This window comes from Octodon degus, unplaced genomic scaffold (assembly GCF_000260255.1).
Source record: "Octodon degus isolate 3935 unplaced genomic scaffold, OctDeg1.0 scaffold00101, whole genome shotgun sequence".
NCBI lineage: Eukaryota > Metazoa > Chordata > Mammalia > Rodentia > Octodontidae > Octodon > Octodon degus.
The window spans coordinates 3559885-3580152 of record NW_004524677.1 but is presented as its reverse complement, the minus strand read 5'-3'; the positions used below and the strand labels follow the sequence as shown (position 1 = coordinate 3580152).

Sequence of the window (20268 nt, the reverse complement as noted above, 5' to 3'; positions counted from 1 at the left end):
AGGTCCTGAGTTCAATCCCCAGTACCAAAAATACTAATAATGATTTTTACTAGGCAGCACTGGTTCTGTTTTATGGAATGAAATGTTGCCAAACTTGGGAACTGAAAATAAAACCAATTAAAGCCTTTTGTTTAATATATATTTAACCTACAAATATGTTCCTTGTTCAGAGACCCAAGATGCATTGCTCGATTTGAATATATTGGAGATCAGAAGGATGAGTTAAGTTTCTCAGAGGGAGAAATAATTTTCCTTAAAGAGTATGTGAATGAGGAATGGGCTAGAGGAGAACTTGGAGACAGAACTGGGATCTTTCCCCTTAACTTCGTGGAGCTTATTGAAGATCACCCCCACTCTGGAGCAGATGTTTTAAGTGAGTATAGAGAATATGGGTTTTGTTGTATCCTAATTCAAGTAAACCAATAATATCATAATACTTATACTGTATAACCACATTGCTGTTTTTTAAGGTAAAAGGAAAAATTATTTCAAATGGTTATTTGTGTGGGTAGTCATTATTATGGTTCTCTTTCAAAGAGCTGAACTTGTCATTTTGAATAATTAGCAACAGCTTCATGTAAGAAATGGCAAGGGCTTTCAAACAAAAATGGGCCATAGAGCTTAATTAATTAATTAGTAGTTCCCCTCATGAAGTAACAGTCCTGGAGGGGTGCGGCTCAGGCTGGAACCTCAGACCTGCACTCACCGACTCATGTTCTTCTCTGATACTGCACGGTCTTTTCCTCTGGCATTATGACTTTTTTTTTTTTTTTAATATAGGCACAAAGGTACCACTGAAAACCAAAAAAGAGGATTCTGCCTCAGATTCTCAGGTAGGTTGCTTGAGTGGATAACTCTAGAGACAACTAGGTTTAAAATCTAGGAAGTATATTAACATAATTACCAAGAAAAGATAATGAAATCACTTTCCAATTTATATAGCACTTTCTTTTACAGTAAATGAGTTAGGTAGTTAGTATACTGTAAACTGAGTCGCAGAAACACATGCAAGGGGAGCAGGAGTGACATTTGAGCCCTGGTAGACATGAGGCAGGAAGCTGGGTGCGGTGCCAGTTACTCAGGAGGCTGAGACCAAGGATTGCTTGAGCCCAGGAGTTCAGGGCCATCGTGTGATGTGCTGTCAGATGTCTGCAGTAGTGGACTGTCAATGTGGTCGGCTCCCCTGGAGCGGGTCTACCAGGTGGTTTTGCTGCCCAGCAGTGGAATTGCCACAGTGCTCCGGGCAAGCAATAGAACAAGACCTCATCTTAAAAAAAAAAAAAAAAAAGTAGGAAAAGATACATTTGGAGAATTCACTAAAAAAGACATAATAAGTGGCTAATATTTTTAAAAATTTAAGCTTGGTAGTTATCAAGGAACTACATAACAAAGTAGCAATAAAAAGTCATTTAACCTATTTGTTTAATAATTCAGTACAGCTCAACAAAAAAGTAAACATAAGCATGTAACTATTAAAAAGTGCATGTTACTGTTTATACACTGAGAAAGGGATAAATGAGACAAGATTTTAGTCACACAGATGTTAATAGTAATAACAAAATAGGAAAAAAATAAAATACCTAACTATGACCATTATTGGTAGAATGTTTCAAAGCTGTTAAAACCTGGATTTTATGAAGTACCAGCTATAGTGATACATGCCTGTAATTCCATCACTGCCAGGCTGAGGCAGAGGGATCACAAGTTTGAGCTAAGCCTGGGCAACTTAGTGAGACTTTCTCCAAATAAAAAGGGCTGAGCATGTACTTCAGTGCCAAAGCCCTGGGTTCAGTCCTGAATATACAACCCTGAATTTATAAAATAAATGTCATAGGAAGGCAAAGAAAGGAGAATTCAATGTGCAGCATCAAAAATACTGGAAGGAAATACCATGTATTGAAATTGTCAATATTAAATTGCATCTCAGAGTAGTGAGACCCTGAACACCCTGTAGACCCTTCCCTAAAAATCCAAAATAAATAAAATAAAATAAATAAGTAAATTGCATCTCAGAGCTAGGCCTTACAGCACATGCCTATATTCTACCTATAATCCTAAGGAGGCTAAGGCAGGAGGTTGCTGTAAATTTGAAGTCAACTTGGGTTATACAGTGAGGTTAAGGCCAGCTTGAGCTCCATAGCAAGACCTTTTCTCAAAAATAAATAAATAAATCGCCTCTCTGTGTAGGATCTTACACATAGGCAATTTTTCCCCCACTTTTTAATACATTTCTGAATGTTCCAAATATTTTGGAACATTTGTATTAATTTCATAGTGAGAAAGGAAAAACTGAGTTAAGGTTTTTACACACATGGCCCCAGAGTGTTGAGGGTGATGTGTATGTGGTAACTTCATTGTTGGGGGCATACTTAGAGGAGCGAGCCCAGGGAGCTCATTGTGTTTGCCAAAGCATCACTTCAGACTGGGCTGTGTGTCTGAATTCTTTCATCCCCACCCACTGCTAAAGTCAAACAAAGAAGAAACTGCCATTCTCCAAAAGGACATGTTTGTGTCATTGCCTGCAGTTGAGGAGTAATAGTTCCGGTCTTGAGGGTTGGTTACTCAAGTGCAGGTGCAAGAAGCTTCAGATTAATGTTTATAATTTCCTTGGGTTTTGTTCTTGTTTTTGCTTTGTAAGCTATACATTATTGAGAATTTAGAAGATATGCCCGGCACGGTTCCCCTAGCTCTGTATGCACGGTCTCATGAGCTTCTCAGTGTCATGAAGTTAGGAGGTGGCAGAACTGGGTTCACAACCTTTGCCTACTTTGCCTACTTGACCCAAAGCCTTTGCTCTTATTTTTCTCCTATACAACCTACTTGGACCGTTTTTTCCTTTTTTTATGCACACGGAGCTGGGCATTGAACCCAAGGCCTCCTACACGGTAGGCAAGTGCTCTTCGCTCCTGAGCCGCATCTCCAGCCCCTGCTAGAGCATGGTCCGTGTCAGGTTCTGATCCTGCCGTGGCACAGATGCCTCTCGGAGAGCAGCCCTTCCTCTGATGCATTTAGGGTGCAGACGTCCTTCCTGGAGTGCCCCATCTCTGCAGCCTGCCACGTGTGGGTGGTAATCCTCATGAACACAGATGAACTGTCCTTCAAAAAGTTTAAAGTCTAAGCTAAGGAGTCTGATCGTCTCTAAATCAAGGAAAGATGTGAAAAATTAATGAACTCTCCAGTGATCCTCCCCAATTTAGATAAAAGCCTCCCTGAAAATTACTGTCAGAATTTTTCATTGTTATAAACTGTGTTTAAGTATTTGATGCTTTTAAATAATTTTAATTCACATTATAGAATATAATAAAAAGGTTTTGGGTAAGCATTGTATATCCCTTTAAAACAGTAAAATCACAAATTATGGGGGTCGGGGAGATGGCTCAGTGAAATAAGCACTTCCCTGGCAAGCACAAGGGCCTGAGGTTAATCCCCAATTCTGCCAAATAAATAAATAAATAAATAAATAAATAAATAAATAAATAAATAAAATAAATCACAAATTATGTCACACTTATCATCTAAACTTATATTTCTAGGGAAAAGTTATTGGAAACTTATTTCTGAAACTTGATAGCAACATAAAATACTAGGTAATTTAAAGAAGCCCTCTGGCTTTGAAATCTTGTCACTAACTCCTTAGCCTTTATTCCTCACTATTTTTAAAGCTTTGCACAGTTCAAAAGAAACCTCATATTCTTTGGCTCTGTAACAGGATAACAGCCTTTCTGGAGAATGGTGCAGAGCTCTCCACAGTTTTACAGCTGAGACCAGTGATGACTTGTCCTTCAGGAGGGGAGACCGGATCCTGATCCTTGAGCGGCTAGACACTGACTGGTACCGGGGTCGACTGCATGACAGGGAGGGGACCTTCCCAGCAGTGTTTGTGCAGCCTTGCCCAGGTAGGATGGCCATGGGGCGCACCTGCGACCTAGAGGGGGAACCTGGCACCTCCAGGGCTGTGGACATTTCTCTTCCCAGCCTAACACAGTCTGTGCTTCTGATTGGAAAGAATCGATTCATTAAGTTAGGCAAGCTTTATTCATACTGCTTTGTTAGAATTATGGAAAGAAAATGGTGGGCCAGGGAGATGGCTCAGTAGAATAAGCGCTTGCCTGGCAAGTGCTAAGGGCCTGAGTTCAATCCCTGGTCCACCAAAAAACAAAAACAAACAAAAAAAAGAAAGAAAAAAAATGGCTAATTATGTCTACTAAACATTTTTTATCTTACTTTCTATTAAGACAACAACCTTTATTTTGCAAGTTAAATAAATACAACATTAATTTAAAATGATGTTCTGAGGGTGTTAAGGGGTTTCTTAAAATACTTGATCAATGATGCAGCCCATTTCATTCTATATATTTGGATTTTTGGTGTCTTTGTAGCTGAGGTGAAAAATATGTCTGCCTTAACTCTGAAGGGGAGAAAGGCCAAAGCCTTGTATGATTTCCATGGCGAGAATGAAGATGAGCTCTCCTTCAAGGTCAGAAAATGCATCTTTTTATATCCACATCAAGCACTAGAGATTTCAAGGTGTCTTCACTGAAGGGTAGAATATTTGGGTGGAATATCAATTTTTTACCTCAGAATGAAGAGATCACAGACCCTACTTACAAAGCAAGGCAGTAGAAAAAGTGAATAAGGCAAACCTGGCTGATAAAGTACATGATCAGCCAGGCGTTTAAGAACTTAGAGACATCCTTGGCCTAACAGTCCCACAGTCCTCAAAGTAATTCCTTTTTCCTTGGCTCAGATCTCAGAGGTATAGGCATTTTGGTTTCCTAGCATTCTCACCCTGACGAAGCCTGATCCTTACATGGCCCTCGCTGCCCTGATGCTACTGTTTGCCCAGTGGAGCATTGTAGCCTGACTAGTCAGGAGTGGTGCCACATGTCTGTTATCCCAGACTAGGGAGGCTGAGGCAGGAGGATCAACATGAGTTCAAGGCCAGCCTGGGCTGCAGAGTGAGACATGTCTAAAACAGCACTGACCAGAGCCAGGGATATAGCTCAGCAACATGGCACCTTCCGGGCAAGCATGAGGTTGTGAGTTTGATTCCTGGTACCAAAAAAAGGGCACTGCCCAGAAGAACCATTGGAGAAATAGTGGCTGAGCTACTTTGCAAAGGTGTTTTTTGGGTTGTTTGTTTGTTTGTTTGTTTGTTTTGATTTTGTTTTTGTTTTTAGATGCCTCACATAGAATCCTAGTCTTACCAAAGAAGTGCCTCTTAGGGCCAGCCCAATAACTCAGTGAACTAAAGCACCTGCTTAAGGCAGAGCACAGTGGCTGGGGTTCAATCCCCAGCGTGCCATGCTGGCCCTGCCTATGGGGGCATGCTGAAACATCAATGGAGACTAGGCATGATGGCGTGGCTGTAATCCCAGCACTTGGGAGGCTAAAAACAAGAGAATCACTACAAGTCCTATCTATGTAGTGAGACCCTATAGACCCTGACCTAAATACAGAAATTAAAAAAAAAACAAAACAAAGAAGTGCCTCTTGAAAAAGTTCCATGGTTTTGCTTGCTCGGCATAGTTGGGCCACAGGTAGAGGATAGCTCTTAAGGCGGTTCACGGCCTTGCTGGGGCACAGGTGGTTCAGCAGAGACTGAAGTTGGACAGTGCTCAGTGAGAGGGCAGGGAGCTCATGCCAAGAGGAGCATGTGGGCCAGAGGAGGCATAGAACAGTGAGTGCCACACAGGGTTTCCCTGGTACACAGCTTGGGAAGAAAAGCTCTGTAGTATGTGCTCTCCTACAGGCAGGAGCAGGCTGAGGTGGGTCCTGTCCTGAAAATGCTTACCTTTCTATAGTAAATGTCATTTCTGTCATGCAAAACAGCAAGTGATAGGTATTTCTTATACCCTAACTGTTAACAGAGCGAAGTTAAATCAGTAACTCTGTATTCCTTTTCTTTAAAAAAAAAACAAAACAAACTTGATCCTTCACATCCAAAAGTTTGTATTGAGAGTCAGTGGCTAAAAACTTATTCCTTACCTTTACATAAAACGGTATTGCAAGAGAAGAATCTGAATTCAAACTTTCTGGATGTTATTTTGGCCTTTCAGTTATATAAATAAAGAATTCTTAGTGCCCTCCAGAGAGCTAGTTGTCTTCATTTCCCAGATGCAGACTCTAAGGTAACTGTGAAGGAAGATTTTTTTATTTTGTTTCTGTTTTTGCAGCATTGGGAATTGAACTCAAGATCTTTATACCAAGCTACATGCTCAGCCCTTTTTAAAAATTTTTTTATTGTGAGACAGGATCTCCCTAAGTCATTAAATTGCCCTGGCTGGGCTCAAATTCCCAATCCTCTTTCCTCACCCTCTCAGCGTACTGGGAATGACAGGCATGCACCACCACACAGGCTTCTAAGGTCTTTTTGTTAAGGGACTCTGCCCAGGTTTCAGTAGTATTGGTCATTAATATTTCATTATCCACAGAATAGAAGTGGGTAGAACTTCATTTTAAAAATAATTCTAACCTCTGGAAACTGACCTGGTAGGTGGGTAGGGACCAGAACTAAGAAAATTAACTTGAGTCATCCACTGTGTTATAATTTAGGAACATACTGGGCTAGGGAGATAGCTCAGTAAAATAAGCACTTACCTGGCAAGTGCAAGGGCCTGAGTTCAATCCCTGGTTCCACAAAAAATAAAATAAAATAAATCCTTCTGCCTAAGAAGAGTCATATGGAAAGAAAACCTTCTCCCAGGCTTTCACAGAGAGCAAAGTGGTCAAGCAATGGCCATGACTCATCCACATGGCTGACACTGACAAAGGATCTACAAACTGTGGTACAGGGTTTCAGGCTAAAACCTGAGGAGATTTGACTGACCTTGTCAGATACAAAAGTTACATTTCTTGTTATATAGGTCTTGCTTTATCTTGGTCTTAACCATCCAGCAGAAAAGTATAATAACAAAGTATGAAAAGTAAAGCCATATTAATATGCTGAGCTGTAAAGGGCTTAAATCAACAACCTCTACATTGCCAGTCCTACAGATAACCCACTACTATTATGGACTACTGGACTATATTGGATTATTTTGCTGAATTCACATACCTGCAATATTTAAATGGCAATGGAATACCCATCTCTGACAAAACTAAACAAAAAAGGGGATACAAATGAAAGACCATTTTGTATCTGTATATACAAAATAGGATAGATATACAGCTACTTTCTCTTAATTCAATGAGAAGAAAGATTTGTACTAATAGTGTTTGGGCAGGATATCATGTCTGCATCTTGTACTATGAATAACCACGACAAGGACAACAATATGTAATGTATTAATTATTGAAACTGTCCTATTAATTGGTTTTGAAACTGTCTCATTGCTATTTGTTTCTCAATAAAATTAATGAAAAATAATTTAGGAACATATTTGTAATAAAACCTTGAATAGCCAGAATTTTACAGATCTTAGCAGAGTAAATTAATGATAATCAACATGTTTCCTTTCTGTCTTCTATAAAGAAGAGTCTTAAGTCTAACCCATTTTCCCAGTGAGCAATGTACTAGGGATGCAGATAAAGTCTATTTAACCTGATACAGGTATTTTTGAGAGTAACCAGGGTCATCTTGGAATATTGTAGAATCCTTTCTTTTTCTTTCGTTCTTTTTTTTTTTTTATTTTATTTTCCATTGTAGAATCTTAAACCCAGATTTTTTTAAAAAATGATTAGAAAACCATTAAGAGGGCTGGTGAGATGGCTCAGTGGTCTAAAGCACCTACTTGGAACAAGCTTGGCAAAGCAAAAGGACTGCGGTTCGATCCCCCAGCACCACATGCCAGCCAGCCCCACCCCCTGGTGGGCTGAGCTGGCCACACACACACAATAAATAAATAAATAATTAATTAATTAAAGAAAACCATTAAGAACAAAACAGTAGATGGCCATGGTGGCACACCTCTGTAATCCCAACTAATCAGGAGGCTGAGGCAGGAGGATCATCTGCTAAAGGATTATAATTTGCACAAGGATGAAACACAGTCCTTCAAAGAACCCAAAGAGGATAGATCAGTGTTCTGAGTGAGGGTGAGCCTCTTAAGATAGGGAAAATTACAAACATGATACAGAGACCAGGGATGCATGGAACAAGCCAAATGTCAGAGGAAAAGATGCCATTATGTGTGAGAATCAATGTGGACTGCAAAATCCTCAGGACGGTGATAAAAAGCAAATATCATGAGAGCTTCTCACAGTAAACAGGTCCACGTAGCCTGGAATAGGAATACAAGTCCTGGACTGCCACAAGAATTGAATCCTGGCGAAATTAAGAGTCAGTTTCTTTTTCTTAAAAGCTCTGAAAATATCCCTAAGATGGGGCTGGCGAGATGGCTCAGTGGTCTAAAGCACCTACTTGGAACAAGCTTGGCAGAGCACAAGGACCACGGTTCAATCCCCCAGCACCACATGCCAGCCAGCCCCGCCCCCTGGTGGGCTGAGCTGGCCACACACACACACACACACACACACACTAAATAAATAAATAAATAAATAAGTGTTTAAAAAAAAAAAAATATCCCTAAGATGAGGGTAGTAACAGTACCCCTAGGCCTGCAGTGCTGTTTGCACATGACATGCGTGGAGGAGGACAACGCATTAAGGGCATCCATGGCTCGCTGTCATTTCTTAAGTGTCACCATTGGTAGTGCCCTTTCTGATGCCCTAATAGGTTGTCAACACCACACTCTGGCCCCCTCTGCCAGCCCAGCTTCCCACTCTGTCACGAGGCCTTTACTAACTGTTTCCATAGTACCCAGAACAGTGTCTGGCACAGAATGAGTGCTCAGTAAATATCTGTTAGAGGAAAGAGAAAAAGTGTGTGTGTGTGTGTGTCTGTGTGTGTGTGTGTGTGTGACACTGTTATTTGTGAATTTGGAAAGTATAAATGGTAGGAAAATAAAGTGTACCAAGGCTGACAGTGACAATTGTTTCTTTGTTTTCTGGTACTGGGGATTGAACTCAGGGCCTTCACAATGAGCTTCATACCCAGAATTTTTATTTTCATTTCAAGTTGCCAATGCTGGATTCAAGTTTGGGATCCTCCTGTCTCAGCCTTCCACAGTGCTGGGAATGTAGTTGTGCCTAGTGGGAATGGGATTTGAGGACAAGAAGCAAATGGTATCACTAAGTTTCGATTTTTTTAATGATATACAGTGGTACCTTGGTTCAGGAACTTAATTCTTTCTACAACCTTGGTTGCAGACAGAATTGGATGAGAACTGAATGAAATTTCCCCATAAGGTCAACATTGAACCTACCATTAAGTATGATTCTGTTCTTGTCCAATGGGATTTGCAGCCAGAATGATGGAAAAAATTAAGTTTGTGAACCAAGAAACCACTGTGTCATTTAATCCTCTCTGCAACTCAAGATAAATGAGTTCTATAGAGAAGGTTATTCCTACTGTGCCAGGTAGGCTAGCCACCATGCATGCTTACTATACTCAACAGGAACCGATAATTATTCCCAACTCCTGTCTTCCTGCAGGCTGGAGATCTAATATCTGAGCTGGAATCTGTAGATGATGCCTGGATGAGTGGAGAACTAATGGGGAAATCTGGGATATTTCCCAAAAACTACGTTCAGTTTCTGCAAGTCAGCTAAAGGTGAAGCTTGACTGCTCCTTGGCATGAGAACTCACTTGAACTATCAACTTTGACTATCAGATATGTTTTTTGCACTATTTTTTTAAACAAATATGTAAGGTATACATGGTACAGTAGAATTTTCTGAAAGCAGAAAACTTGTAGATTTTTGTGGTCAGCTTTTGTTCGCAGAAGAAAGGTGCACATGGAAAGCTGTGAGCTAGGGATCTGCCAAGAGAACCACCTAGCAGGCTCGGCGAGGCAGAGCAGCCCACCGGGGAGGCTCACAAGCAGAAGTTGCACTTGGACGTTGGTTCTGAACAGCGCAAGTGAATTAACCATGGTTCTTCCTTTTTTACTTTAGTTTAAAAAGAGGACTTTGACATTCTACATGTTGTAACTATCAGGACTTGGTTGGTAATCTAAGCTTCATTTTTGAACTCAGATTAATTCTAACAGCTTGAGCACACTAGCCTTAGTGCAGGGCAAATCCTTGCTTGGGGAGGGACAGTGGATGGAGCAGCTGGAGCACGTGGTGAGGTCGGCTCCCGCCCACCAGACCACGCGTGTTAGTGCTCACTTTTGCCCAAGGGGTGGAGAGGGTCAAAATTCCATGTCTCTTCCTTAGTGAGAAGAACTACAGCCATCCCTGAAATGCCTTGCTAATACAACTAACCTGTCCACACATGTGCCATCCTTACCTCTTTGCTCACCATATCCTTCATGTTAACAGCACGTTTTCTGGATCTGCAATCATTCCTTTGACAATTACTGGTACCCAAAGGAAAATTCATTTTCTTTGCATTACCCCAGTAATACATAAAAGTTGTGTCTTGTTATAAGTAGTACATTATAAATTGCATATAATGTCTTAGAATACAGAGCAACTATTAAGAAAAAAGGCAGTTCCAAGACCCCATAGCTCCTTTATTTGCAATATAATCAGAGAGAAAAATAATTTGAGAGGACTGAAGGCTGGTACTTTTTTTCCCAGCTCATCTCTACACAATTATTAGAGTAAACAAAAAACCGGGGCCAGGGAGATAGCTTAGTAGAATAAGCATTTGCCTGGCAAGTGCAAGGGCCTGAGTTCAATCCCCGGTTCTGTCAAAAAAACAAACAAACAAAAAAAACCACTTTTCCATCCACTGTTACATGTTCCAAGCTTAAGATAAAAGTGGTTCTGTGATTGGCTGAATCAATTACAGTTTATAAGCTCGAGCCCAAAAGGCTGAAGACAATCTTCCACCTGATCAATGGAATGAAATTTCATTGTAAATGTAAAATACTTTGCCAACAATGTTTATGGCTTTCTTCTATTTTCAAGAAGAGTTTCATATGCTGGACCACTCTTTTATCTTTTATTATTTTTCCCCATTGTCCAAAAAGCTCAGCAGCCCATGATTCTAGCATTAGCTGAACCCCACAGGGAGTTCTGTAAGGAAGCAGTGTTTCCTGTGCCCTTGACTGAAGCTCATCTCCAGGTATTTGGTTACCTTAGGTTTCAGAGTGAGGAGCTGTGTTTGCTGTGTTTTGAGTGAAAGGGTGTAAGGTAAATCCTGGTCAAATTTCTCTCAACAGTAATTTCATGAGAAATGGATGAATTAAAGCATTCTGTAGACTGAATGCCTATTTGTAGTAAGTTGTACATCAGCAGCAAGGGACAGAGGTATAGAATGGGATGAGTTTTATATCTTTGCCTGTGTAGTTGTAACATCTTATATTGGAGATTCTGAAATTCTGTCTTTACTAGAGAAAAAATTCCTCTTAAATGTTGACCTTCTGTAAGCTGAATAAGTGCAATAGTTATAAATCTACTTGACACTATGATAAACTGAACCAAACTTCCCCAAATCCCTTTCTGAAACTACACTGAATTTTTTTGAGTGGGAATGGTATCTTATGTCCTTCGTCCTGCACTGGGTGGGTGGATGACTTCACATTTAGCAACACTCTCTTGGATTTACTCAATATTATTCCTGTTTAATTTGTTGACAAAAAATCTGTATTGAAATAAAATTCACAGTTACCATATTGTTTCACTCTGTCATGCTATTTTTTTCACTTGCTGTTTCCCACTCAACTGGTAGAAAGCACAAATGTAGTCACTGGAGTTTTATAGGTACTTTCTAATTTGTGCATTGATTAAGTGTGAGGAAAGACTACATATTTAAGGAAAAACATAGTTGTTTGTTTTTTTAAGTGTTTGATTCTGCAAATGACATAGAACAGATAATCCCATTATCACATGTCCTCTGAGTGAAGAGAATCAAATACCAATTTATGATGACTTAAAATCCTAGTGCCAGGCCTCAAGGCAATAGGGGAAAAAGTCGTCAAGGAAGACGTGGATTCTAATGAGGACATTTATCAGTAAGAAAAGAAAGGGGGAGGTTGAGGGAGAGGTGAGAGAGGGGAAGGAAAGAAGCGATGGGGAGAGAACAGACAAGGAAAGTAAGAAACGATATAGGGAGAGTGCTTCCAGTTAATGCACGTAAACACAAATTTAGCAGCGTTAGCTGTGGGAAAGCGTAAGGTGACAAGGTAAGACACTGGAGAAGCAAAAGTGATAACTGGCACTTGGAAACACACCGACATTACCCATGCACATACCAAAAGACACTAGAATTTTGTTGCTGTTGTCTGTGAATCCTGCTACTCGCTACCATGAGAAATCATGAAACATTTTAAGATTAATGTGTATTAATTTTAGATATTAATGGGCTTATCGTGATTGATGCATAGAGGCATGTAACTGATACAGGGAGAAAAACTGGTCTCAGGTGGGTGACCTCCACCCAATGTAGGGGGCCTCCAAATGACATAGGGAAAAACGATCTCGGCACCTGACCTGCAGGAGTTCATGTTCTCTAAAACCGAAGAATGAATTTTAGGAACAAATGGAAGTTATGAGCAGAATATATTTGAGAGAAAGAAAGCTCCTGTCTGAGAGGACAGGAGGGGGGGCCCGAGCAGGTAGTTTCCCAAAAAAAACATAGCTTTTATGTCCAGGGAAGCTCATAGGTGAGAAAGAAGAACATACTCTGTTTCCTTCGTGGAATTTTATGCGAAAATTGATGTTGTTCATCTAAGCCTGCTTAAATTTTGCATCTCTGAATCATTTTTGTTAGGTTAAAACTGGAGACATCAGGGGCTGGGGAGATGGCTAAGTAGACTAAGCACTTGCTTGGCAAGTGCAAGGGCCTGAGTTCAATCCCCAGTTCTGCAAAACAAAAACAAACAAAAAACTGGAGACATCATTTAATATATTATTAAAGCACTAAATATATATTTCTTTAAAAGGTATGCTTTAAATGCTGGAGGGGTGATACAGGATATCTGCCATTGTGCTCAGGGAAATCACAGGTCTGGAAATCAGACTGCAACATTCAGAATGAGAGAAATCATTATATTTATAAATTTATTAGAACAGTTGAAAAATATTTTTCCTGAGGGTTATAATCAATACTTTTAACAGTCATTGTTTAATTCTTGAGGGCTGGGGAGATAGCTTGGTGGAATAAGTGCTCACCTGGCAAGCACAAGGTCCTGAGTTCGATTCCTGATACTGAAGAAAAAAGAAAAAGTTCTTACTCAGTTTCTTGCACTTATATGCATACGGTATACTTAAGGGAGACAGTGATGAATATTTGGACCAAGTGAGTCGGCAAATAGTGGCACAAGCTTATGGTGCCAGCCCTTGGGAGGCTGAGATAGGAGGCTTGCCATGTGTACAAGGCCAGCCTGGGCTCTATAAGAATTCAGTGTTTGACTGGGCGTGGTGATGTGTAACTAATCCTAGCACCCGGGAGCCTGCAGCAGGAGAATCATTGTGAGCTCAAGACCAACCTGGGTTACACAGTGAGCGCAAGGCCAGCCTGAGCTGCATGGCAAGACCCTGTCTCAGAAAGACCAAAAAAAGAAACGAAAACAAGGTCAACCTGAACTAGGTAATGAGACTAAAAAGTTAAGTGGATCTGTTCACTTTGGTATGGTCATTAAGTTTATTCCTTTGAATGTCAAATGCATATATACCATATTATTCATGATTCCATACTATTTTGAATGCCATTGAATGAATTCTTAGGTGGTGATTTTTTTTTCCCCCAGAACTAATGAGAAATCACATTGTAACTCTGCCTTTTTCCTTCATGTAATTACAAGGAAAAAGCCAGAGGCTCAGTCAGAACAACACCACCATCTAGGGGCCTCCTGGAGAACTGCATGCTCTTCCCGTGCTGCACAGAGGCATGCTTGGAGCCAGAGCCCACCCTGTACCTGCACAGCCTAGTTACTGACAGACCCTGTGGTACAATCCAGCTCTCCCAATGCCCAGTTCTTCACCCTTTTTTGTGCTAAAGCAGTGCATTTCTCTTCAGCAGTTAGACAAGTGAAATTGATGTCTCCAGAGCCTATAAAAGGTACAGCTTCTCATATAATTCCTCAGATGAGAAAGACACAGAATGAATGAAGGCCTTGAATGTTTTCTCTTTCTAGAACATGCCCCGCCTGCTTCTCCATACATGATCTGCATTGCCGCCGCTTAGAACTCTCAGTGTGGACTGGCAGGCAGCATCAGACCCGAGTTCCATACAAACAAGCACAAGATAGTCCGTCAGTGTTTTGGAGTCTAACAAATTACTCCATGTCCTGTTAAGGTAACACATTTATATTTCAGAGTCTGGGAGACATTCTGAATGTTTTTAAAGGCATCATTATTCTGTATACACCATGAATGGTTTATTTGGGGGGACTGACTGCAAGGCCTTTGCACTGTTATACCCCTAGTCCTTGTATTTACTTTTTTAAAATTTTTGAGACCGGACTTGACCTTGTGATCTTCCTGCCTCAGCCTTCAGAGTGCTGGGATTATAGGCATGCACTACCACCCCCAGCTTGTCTGTTTTTCACAAAACTGATCAGTAATCTTAATACCAGAATATTGGGCTATTTATTCATTACTAAATAAAAAGAATAGACCAGGTACTCTGGCACATGCATTTAGTTCTAGCTACTCAGGCAGCTAAAGCAGGAAGACTCTTTGGGCCCAGAACTGCCAGGCCAGCCTGGGTAATATAGTACGACCCTTCCATCTGATAAAAACAAAAAGCTACATTTATTTCTCCAGTGGTGCTGAAGCATTATTGGATAGAGAGTCGACTGAAAGACCAGAGAGGCCCACCACATTCTCCAGCCACCCAGATGGCAAGGCTGAAGCTGTTACTTTCTCAGCTGGGCATGATACCGTAGTCCTATAATTGCACCTACTTGAGGCTAAGCAAGAAGGTTGCACATTCAGAGCCAGCCTGCACAAGCACGCATGTGTACACACACACCTAAGAAAGATTGTTCCTTCCCAGGGGCTTCAGAGCATTTTGCTAACCCTTTAGCTCAGCATTTTACCTAAGTCCATACCAGGGAAATAAGGATGTACTTTCTTTAGATGTGTGAAAATGTCAGCACTATTAAAAAGTCAGCACATGGGGTCAGCAGGATAGTTCAGCAGTCTAAAGTGCCTGCTTAGACAAGCTTAGGCAAGCCTAGGGACTGCGGTTCGATCCCCGGCACCACATGCTGCACCAGCCTTGCTCCCCGGATGGACTGAGTTGGACACAAAAATAAATAAAATAAAAGACATTAAAAAAAAAAGTCAACACACAGGCCAAGAGCCACCCCCTCCTTCTGTACATACAGCGTGCTCTGGGGCAGACAAATTTGTAGGTGCAGAGGGGCTGTGTCCTCACTGGGATCTGGCTGTGAGGAGGTCAACGCAGGCACTGCAGTGGAGGGGTGGGGTGAAGCTGGAGATTGGGTAGTGAAACGCTGGGCCTGTGGCGCTCTCGTGGGCAGATACCAGGGTCTGCCTGCCAGAGGAGTGGGTGGTCTCCAGATCATGTTGGACTCCTTGACACAGAATAGACGGTCTTGTGACAAGAATGAGGGCAGTGATGAGACCACATAAGAATCAGCTGGGTGTGGTGGCGCACACCTGTAATCCAAGCACTCGGGAGGCTGAGAAAGGAAAATCACCTCAAGTTTGAGGCCGGTTTGGAACTTGCATTGCAAGGCCCCATCTCAAAAAACGCAGTAAAAGAAAAAAGTTAAGCACCTCAGGAGAAATGAGGACCCTGATCTCAATGGAACAGGATTGTGGAGAGCTGTACACACTCACTGCGCCCACAGAGCCAGCAGCCGAGCGACTGGACCAGTGCCTAGCTGCAGAGAGCAAGACTTCTCATCGGGATTTGGCCGTGAGCATCACCCGTCGAGCCCTGGCTGGTCAGGACACTCATGTCCAGATCTGTCTACATAATCCTGAAAGGGATGCCTAGGCCGCTGAGCTAAGCCTTTTGTGCAGCATAGAAGACAGCATAGAAGAAAAGCCTGTGCCAGGTTGGCAGTGCCCATGTGGGCTCGATTCCGGACCTGGGCAGGTTGGGGAGCATGCACTCTGCGAAGCCCGCCTGCACTGGGACAGACCCCAGAGGGCAACAAGCTTGGGAACCCAGGGTTACTCACAGGCAGGTGCGCTGCCACTGGGCTAAGCCATACCGCTAGCACCTGCTATCTAAATTGAGTCAGAATTTTCACTAAATGCATATAGTAGATAATCCTGTGAATTCTCTCTCTCTCTCTCTCTCTCTCTCTCTCTCTCTCTCTCTCTCTCATCTGTCTATCTATCTATATATGGTGTCAGGGGCCAAGGAGATGGCTCAGTGGAATAAGCACTTCCCTGGCAAGCACAAGGGCCTGAGTTCAATCCCTAGTTCCACAAAAAAAAAAATTAGGGTGTCTACAGGGTCTCACTACCAGATCTAACTCGCAGTGATTGGCCCGTTTACAGCCTCTCAGCACACCCCATGGGTGGGGCCAGCATAGCAGGCCCAGGGATGGAACCCCAGGCCCTGTATCTGCCTTAGCAGGTGCTTTAATCCGCTGAGCTATTTGGCTGGCCCTAGTCCTATGAATTCTAACAGTTAATGTTATGGTTTGTGTGTATTTGCCTCCCTCCCCCACAAAAGCCTCATGCAGTCATTGAGGTGCAGTTCTACAGTTTGTGATTAATTCATGATTCAAGGCTGGATTATGGGTCTGAGTACTTGCTGGGATTATGGGTGTGCTACACCCATCCTGGGCAGATAGTCTGAATATAACATAAGAAAGACAGACTTCCTCTCCATTACCATTTTTGGTGCCACTCCCTTTGCTCTCTTGCTCTTTGCTGCCACCACCAAAGGTTGCTCTCTGCCATGTGTCACTCTGCCTTGGAGCCAGCCTCCAGTAACTGTGAAGTAAATAAACCTTTCCTTCCCTAATTCTGGGTGTCAGATATCTGTCCCAGCAAGGAAAGAAGAGTAACTGAGACAGTTATGTAGTCACATAACCACCCCTGCACACAGAGTACATTTCTGTCACCTTAGGAAGTTCCACGCCCCTTTCCAGTCAGGTTGAATATCTGCTGTTTCCACTTCAAGTGTGCTCATGCGCTCTCTCTCTCTCTGTCTCTGTCTTTCTGTGTCTCTCTCTGTCTTTCTCTGTTTCTCTGTCTGTCCCTCCCTCTATCACTCTATCACAGTTCTGATTTCTGTCCCCATGGGTTAATTCTTCTTATTCGTAAATCCGTAAATCCTAAAAATGAAATTACCTAATATCTACTCTTCCAGCTTTTGCTCAGCATCAGAATGAACACAAAGTCAACAAAACTTAACTATTAATTTTGCTGAAACTTTTGAAATTCATGTTGAATGGATCATTCCCTTTTACTACTTAGTCTTCTGTAGTTTAACTCTAGTTTATCCATTGTCCTATAAGGTTTTTTGGTGGCCACGGCATTTTGCTACTTTTAGATAAATAATGGATCATTATCCCGTTCCCACTATGATGGTGCCTGCAGAAATCCCAGGTATAGTGGTACCTCTGTTCATGAAGTTAATTTATTCTGTGTTCTGCAAACAATGGCCGCATTTGTATTTGTATAGGAAAGATGGCTGATACAGTTTGCAAATAAAAACAAGATTTTGCCAAATGCTTGTTTGTGAACAAAATTGTTTGCAAACAAACATGTTTGTGAACCAAGATTCCACTGAACTTGGGAGGCAGTGGTGATGGATTTCATGACCCCAGAGTTGTGGACCACTTGGGTAACCAGGATAGCTTGTCTATTAAAATGATGATCAAGAGTTATAATGAACATCTGACAACAAATCACTCATGGATGCAGCCAGATATTTAGTAATATTAAAGAATTACTGATATCTGGAGATGTGTTAATAGGGTTATGGCTGCTCCCTTTAAAGAATCTTGTTAGAGGTCGCTATAGTTTGGGTCTCAAGCGTCCCCCAACTGCCCACATGCTAAAGGCTCAATCCCCAGTCTGTGGCACTGTTAGGAAGCAGTGGAACATTTAGAAAGGAAGTTGGGGCCAGGGGTCTTTGAAGGACCTGGGACCCAACCAACCCCATCCTGTCTTTTCATGGCCTGATTTCCACAGCCAGATCTCCTCCACCTGTTCCCACCATGATGCTTTGTGTGGCCTCAGCCTTAACCATAACAGGGCTGAGCTAACACCTGTGAGACCATGAGCCAAAATCAGCCTTTTCTCCATATGGGCTGATTGGTCTAGGCATTTTGTGACAGTGGCAGACAGCTTGCTAACAGATACATGCTCAAGTATCAGAGTGCTCTGATAGACTTGGTGCAGAGTAACGAGGCAGGAGAGAAGGTTAAGAACCACACTGCTTTATTATGTGTATTTATTGTTCCTGATCATTGAGCCTAGCATACTCACACTGAGCTGCATCCTTAGCCTTTTTTACCCTAACACAAGGTCTCATGAGTTTCCCCAGACTGAGTCCTGGTTTGAATTTGCCCTGACCCTGCTGCAGCCTTCCAGAGAGCTGGGATCACAGGTATGTACCGCCACATCGGGCAGTGCTCACTGTGTAACCCAGCTGTATGCTAAAAGTTAGCCAGCCAGTTTCTTGGAGGCTGGCAAAAGATGGGCTATTTGGGCAGAAACAACAAACTGTTCTTACAGAAAAATTAATAGCTGAGATTCATGTTCATTTGTGTCGGTTTCCCATTCCTGTAAGTCCCAAGGTGACATAAAGGGCTCCTTATGTGGAAGTTGTTGGCACAGGAGAGTACACTTTCACAGCGAGTAAAAGCAAGTTTGCTTTTGGCCTGGGAGACATTACCTCATCTTATCCTCAAGGTTGCTCTCAGGACGCCAACACAGCCCTGAGAAATGGCCCAGGAGAGAGCTGTCAAGGGGCTGTGTTCTTGGCATACTCGCAAAGAACGTGCTGGACACAGGGCCAGGCAGGGTCCCTCCCTTCCACAGTTCCTGCCTCAGCCTGATGCCTGAGGGTTGAGCTTGAATTTCTACACAAATTTGCTCCTCTGAAGACCGCCCTAATGAATCCAGCCAACAGGGCCAGATTGACTTATCTACCATTTAGTGATGGTCATTATCAGTCAGATGCTAAGTGGCCAGTAAAGCCGTCACACAGCATTGACCTGTGGTGCTGGCCAGCTGAGCTCTCAGGCAGTGTGACCCAAGTCACGGGGGCCCGTGGGTCTGCCTGATTGTAGGCACCGTGAGGTATTCTAGGGCCAGACTATAATTCATTACCACCTGTGCAAGGGAGTTTAAACCAACCTACCAGCCTGTGATGTCACTGTCATCAGTAGATTAAAAGTAAATGGGGTGAAAAATAAATAAATGGGGTATGGTGGCATACACCTATAATCCCGAGTACTCTAGAGGCTGAGGCAGGAGGATTGCCCTAAGTTCAAACCCAGCCTTGACTACCCATTGAGTTCAAGGCCAGCCTGAACTACCTAGCAAAATCCTGTTTCATCGAGTTAAAATGAAATTTAAAAACAAATAAACAGACCAAAAAAGCAAACTGCTCAGTGGAGAGACATCTTGTGGCACGTTTTTTTCTTCATATGCAAAAATAATAACTCACAAGGAAAAAGCCACTTGGCCCAAGGATTTGTTGTTAAATCTGAGTTGTAGCAGCATCATATTAGTTAAGTTCTAAGACAGTGTCACCAAATACTTGTAGCTTCAGTTGCTGCGCATGACATGACCCAAGGTCACTCGGACATCAGGAGTCGGCTTGGACCCAGCTGTATCCATGGGTGTGTCCATTTCGGTGGGAGCTGCTGCCGATAGCAGGGCCGCAGCAGCTCAGCCTAAGACCAACTGTGTCTGCAGGAGATTTCTTCATCACATGTGGACAGGAGTGACAAGCCCAGTGGAAGGTCTCACACATCCTTACAGCTGCCACTTGATAGAAGCAGTGACTTGGGATTAAGAGCCATTGTTCTAGCTGAAGGCAGTTCTATTCCTCGGGGATATTTGACAATGTCTAAAGACATCTCTGTGACATCTGTTGGCCTCTGTCTAATAATGGAGACCAGAAACACTGCTACATACCCGACAGTGTCCAGGTCGGTGCACAGCAGGGAGTACCAGCAGCATGTCATGTCATCATATTGAGGAACTGATCTAGCAGCAGTTCTTCCTGTTTGCTCCAGATGCCAGCATTGGTTTCCTCCACGATCACAAAATTTGTCCCATTCTTGTCCCTTCTTCCATGCTGAGCTTTTTTTCTCATTATGAACCAGGAAATAATAGAGATAATCTTTTTTTTTTTTTTTTTTT

General features: G+C 42.3%; 1 protein-coding gene and 1 non-coding gene across 9 annotated transcripts in view; one reads left to right on the top strand and one right to left on the bottom strand.

Annotated features, from left to right (window-relative positions):
• Sh3d19 (SH3 domain containing 19) overlaps positions 1-11632 on the top strand; it is a 103770-nt gene extending 92138 nt beyond the window's left edge. For 6 of the 8 annotated variants that reach the window (XM_023723637.1, XM_023723632.1, XM_023723636.1 and 3 more), the window contains 5 exons: positions 171-373; positions 781-833; positions 3710-3896; positions 4380-4477; positions 9496-11632. In XM_023723637.1, the coding sequence (XP_023579405.1) occupies positions 171-373; positions 781-833; positions 3710-3896; positions 4380-4477; positions 9496-9612 (658 nt within the window). In that variant the 3' untranslated portion in view covers positions 9613-11632. The remainder of the gene's footprint in view (positions 1-170; positions 374-780; positions 834-3709; positions 3897-4379; positions 4478-9495) is intronic. The other 2 variants (XM_023723634.1, XM_023723635.1) reach the window with 2 other exon arrangements.
• Positions 11633-11793: 161 nt separating this feature from the next.
• On the bottom strand, positions 11794-11932 carry LOC111818784. Its single transcript, XR_002822695.1, has one exon. It is a non-coding gene; the product is annotated as a small nucleolar RNA SNORA79 (small nucleolar RNA).
• Between the last annotated feature and the right edge of the window lie 8336 nt (positions 11933-20268).